Source organism: Dendrobium catenatum, unplaced genomic scaffold (assembly GCF_001605985.2).
Source record: "Dendrobium catenatum unplaced genomic scaffold, ASM160598v2 fragScaff_scaffold_357, whole genome shotgun sequence".
NCBI lineage: Eukaryota > Viridiplantae > Streptophyta > Magnoliopsida > Asparagales > Orchidaceae > Dendrobium > Dendrobium catenatum.
This window is the reverse complement of record NW_021318819.1, coordinates 498,720-503,191: the sequence shown is the minus strand read 5'-3', so window position 1 is coordinate 503,191 and position 4,472 is coordinate 498,720. Positions and strand designations below refer to the sequence as shown.

Below are 4,472 nucleotides of genomic sequence, written 5' to 3'. Positions count from 1 at the left end.
AAAGTGGGATCAAGTGTACTATTTGCTTATGAATACATCACCTTAAGGCATTTAAATACTTATTTAAATGCTAATGGAGATGGAAGTGGCCAATAAACTTGAGAAATTGGAGGCAGATTAGTACGAATTGAAATAGTTTATGAAAAACAGTTCCCACTCAGTGAAGGTGACAGGTACTGTGTATGAGCAAAGCAGCAAACGTAGTGAAGACACAAAACAAGCAGCAGATTGGTATTTGACGGCAAGGGAGATCGGGCTATTTCAGCCGACGTACTCCAAGTGAAAGACGGAGTAGATGCTGGCTTGCCGGTGTGAAGACGAAAGGCGTGGATACGAAATCAACTTTGAATGCCAGGCGCAGTTGCAGGCAGTAGGATTTTTTTTTTTCGAGATATTGAAAGTGTTCCTTCCTCTCTTTATCCTCTTTTCCTTTTTATTGAATGCATCGCTGAATAACCGTTACCAAATCGAAGAACGACGTCGTTTGATGAAGTGGGGCAGGCTCGAGAGCGTGAAGAGATGCAACTCTTCGATTTGCTGTATATTATTATTTTTGTTTCATGTATATTTTTTTCTTCCTTTTTTTTTTTATTCAACATAATCCTTCTCAATAGCAAATACATTTTCAAGTCTAAGAAGCTTAAAATGATAAAATTCGTTCCTTTTTTTTATCTTTTAAAACTTGTGCCATTTTTTTTAATATTAAGCTTATTGTTGCTTCTAGTTTTTTCTGGATTGTAGAACTCTTCTCAAATTAAAATTGTAGAAGATCACTCGTTACCGATTGTTGTATAGAAAACTATGTTAATATAAGTTCTAACCCTTTTCCTTTGTTTGCTTGTTGGGTCAGTAGTTTTATATTAACTGCACTATGATTACAACCATAGGCTCCATATTCAAGATACCATCACCTCTTTATAACGCTTTTGTTTTACTTCCTTTTTATATTCTATTAGGCCTTTTTGTTTTATTAGTCAACACCTTATCTTTGCTACATCCTCCCAAAGCTGAGCAGATGCATAGATATTTAGACATTGACTTATAATTCATATGTTAATTCGGTTCCATGCTAAGAGATTATACCTTGCCCATTTTGCTAGTTCAGTCCTCTCATGGACCTTTTGTCAACTAAAAAAAAATGTCTCAAGAGTATCTGCATTTGGTTTCATGGCATTTCAGATATAACGTTATAAGCTTCATAAACATGACCTTCTCTTCCAAGCAGATCCACTAAACAAGCATAATGTTCTTCATATAATTTGATTTGATATTCCTTAGCCATATATTTAAAATTTTCCAATCTAGTTTTCACTAGTTCAACATGGCTGCAAGTTCCATGGTGGAGGAATAGTGATACAAATCTCACATCTTATGTTCAAATATTGTGTTTCAATTTTTTTTTTTAGAATTTTAGTGGTTGGAGCATTCGTACTTTCCATTTTTTTTATCATTTTAAATCTTTCAACAATGATAGAAACTTACTATTATTTACCTGTTAAAACCCTGAAATTCTCATTTACACAATTTTGCATCCATACCGCCTCGAGGCTTATGCCTCGCCTCACGGACGAAAAATGCCTCGAGGCATATTTACGCAATTTTAAACCTTGTGTATGCCTAATAAGTTTGGCTTCCCTAATATCAATCTTGTAAAAACTACTGCTCGTAAATTCTTGTAGAAGCTGTTTTCCCTCCAATATTTGACATCATTGCCTTTAAATTTTCATTAAGCATAAAACATATTACAATTTCTTCCAAAACTTAGTAGCATCTAACGTGGACTAAAACTTTACATACATGCACCTTCTTCAAATATGAATTGTTTTGGCAATCAATTATTAAAAGGCAATGATCGTAATATCAGTATGTAGCATACTTTCTAACACAAGTCATTCACAATAGTTTCAATAGAAATCTGAAACCAAATTCTCATTTTTAAATTTAAAACTTGCCATGTACTAGCCATAGGTAAACCAATGAATATATAGATGATGTCAACAACAACAATATTAAGTCTTTATCCCATTATATGGGGTCAGCTATATGAATCTTTTTTTTCTGATTATGTATTGTTAAGAGTCAAATTTTTATTTAAATTTAATAAAAAATATGTAACTTCTAATACTTTCTAATCAAGTCCTTTTAGATCTACCTCTACCTTTCTTAACATAAGCCAACTCTAATACATCTACTCTCCTAAATGGACCATCAAAAGGCCGGCGTTTTATCTGACCAAAGCATCTAAGATGACTCTCTCTAATCTTATCTACCATTAAAGCTACTCCAACATTTATACGTACATACTCGTTTTGCATTCTCTCTAAGAGTAAAGCCACTCATCATCCTAAGTATCGTCATCACTGTAACACTAAATTTAAGTTTATGCTTCTCTTTAAAAAGCTAGCATTCTACGCTAGAAAGCACCACCATCTTATAGAATTTTCCCTTAAGTTTGAAAGGTACTTTTCTATCACACAACAGGCCCAATGCATTCCTCCACTTCAATCATCCAACTTGAACTCTACTAGTAATATCTCCATCTATTTTACCATCACTTTGAGCAATAGACCGAGATATACAAAACACGCACTCTTTTTAATGACTTCATCGCCCGAAGTCACAATCCCCTCACTAGATTTATTACTACTAAAATTACACTCCATGTATTTGGTTTTAGATCTACTCAAACAAAAACCATTAAACACAAGCTTGAACTCAATAATTTAAGTTTTCATTCAACTCCCTCCCTAGTCTTATCAACAAGAAGAATATCATCAGCAAAAAACATACACAAGGTACAACCTCTTGCAAATCTCTTGAACAAACATCCATAACTAAGGAAAAAATATATAGTGGGGGGCGGGGGGATGGGGGCTATACAGATGATGACAAAGGTCATAAAAAATAATATTAATAAATAAGTTATGAAGAAAATGTTAAAAAAAATAATAACACTGTAGCAAATTTATCAGTCTAATGACAGTAAAAATTACCATATGGCTTGAAATTAAGATATTTAAAAAAATAATATCATGAACTTTAATCTATGTGCATCAACCGATGAAATAAATAAATAATTATAAATTGCAGCTTCGACTCGTAACACTATTTGATCACAATCTTCCTAGAGATTATTTATAGGGGCAGCAACACCGAAAATGCACGAAACTCAAAAGTGGGCAACAAGGCGCAAACAATGGTGTTGACCGTTCCAGACCTAATCTTCAGAACAGTTAGATTGATTTCAAACAAAGAAAGAGCACCCTAAATAACGTGATTTAAAAGATAAACAAGGCCAATGAGAACAGGCACATCAATTACTTGATTTCGGTAGGGATAGATAAACTCCGGGGTCAGCTCCACATATTTACACTTCATGATACCCGCCGGCCCGCCCCTGAACCCATAGAGCGTGCTCCCCTTAGCACGATCCTGCAGGTAATCTAAAAGCAAAACAACAAACCCAATTTTACATTTAGAAAAATGAATTTCATCACCATCCCACATCTAAGAAGAGCAAAAGATGATCACAAAATACACATGGATGGATATTCGCTCACCAAATATTCCAGAAATCACATTATGCCCACCCGGGGCCTGCCCTCCCGAAAGCACAACACCGATCTTGAGACTCTCACCCAGCTCCGTCGGATCAGCTCCGTTCGGCACCAACGATGCCGATGGCTGGCCGAAAAGGCTGGGAAAAAGCTTCGCGATCTCCTCTGCAACGAAATAAAAATGGAATCACAAGATTCACGATTGGATATTCAAAAGACACAACAAACAAGTAAACAGCTCCAAAGAGATTCCAAAAAATGCGAAAGGTTAGCAGCCGAACCTGGACTCCCGGCGGCGGAGCTTGGCGGGCCGTCGACTATCTTAAAAGAAGACTTGAGCACGGCCGGTAAAGGGAGGGGGTGGTTGAGGCGGCTTATCTGAACATCACTGTAGACGGAGGCGAGTCGGCCGGAGGATGGCACCGTCCCGTTGATTGCCATTGCCGGAGATTGAGATCCGTAGAGATCGAGCGACGAAGCGGACGGTGAAGGAGAACAGATCGAGTTGGGTGGACCGTACTAATTTGACGTGATTTATAAGAAAATGGGGCGGACTCTATGTGAGGTTAGAAAACGTTGTGCTGCTGCCCTGTTTTCCGAGTGGGGCCCAAATGGGTCGGGTCAGGAGGCAGAGTGGCGCGTAGATTGGTGAGCGAGGATTGCTAGTGGATTATGAAAATCATTTGATGTGGATTTGTACCCATGATATTTTGGAAGTTGTATTATATGGCTAAGATTTTTTTTTATTTAAACCACTTAATTTATAATTTATATTAATCATTCTAATCTGGGGTTTTACATAAATACCACTTTATTTTATGTTATTTACATATCTAACATCCAAAATATTAATATTACATGATTAATACCCATAGAACAAATTTGGGTGCATAGAATGAAATATTAAAATTTATA

The 4,472-nt window shown here is 36.3% G+C and overlaps 1 protein-coding gene across 1 annotated transcript; it reads right to left on the bottom strand.

Annotated features, from left to right (window-relative positions):
- Positions 1 to 1,387: 1,387 nt before the first annotated feature.
- On the bottom strand, positions 1,388 to 4,083 carry LOC110092447 (pyrophosphate--fructose 6-phosphate 1-phosphotransferase subunit beta-like). The gene is made up of 3 exons (XM_020817005.2): positions 3,839 to 4,083; positions 3,561 to 3,722; positions 1,388 to 3,443 (listed from the first exon to the last, which is right to left on the bottom strand). The coding sequence occupies exons 1-3, from the start codon at positions 3,996 to 3,998 to the stop codon at positions 3,265 to 3,267; spliced, it is 501 nt and encodes a 166-aa protein (XP_020672664.1). The 5' UTR covers positions 3,999 to 4,083; the 3' UTR covers positions 1,388 to 3,264.
- Positions 4,084 to 4,472: the final 389 nt, after the last annotated feature.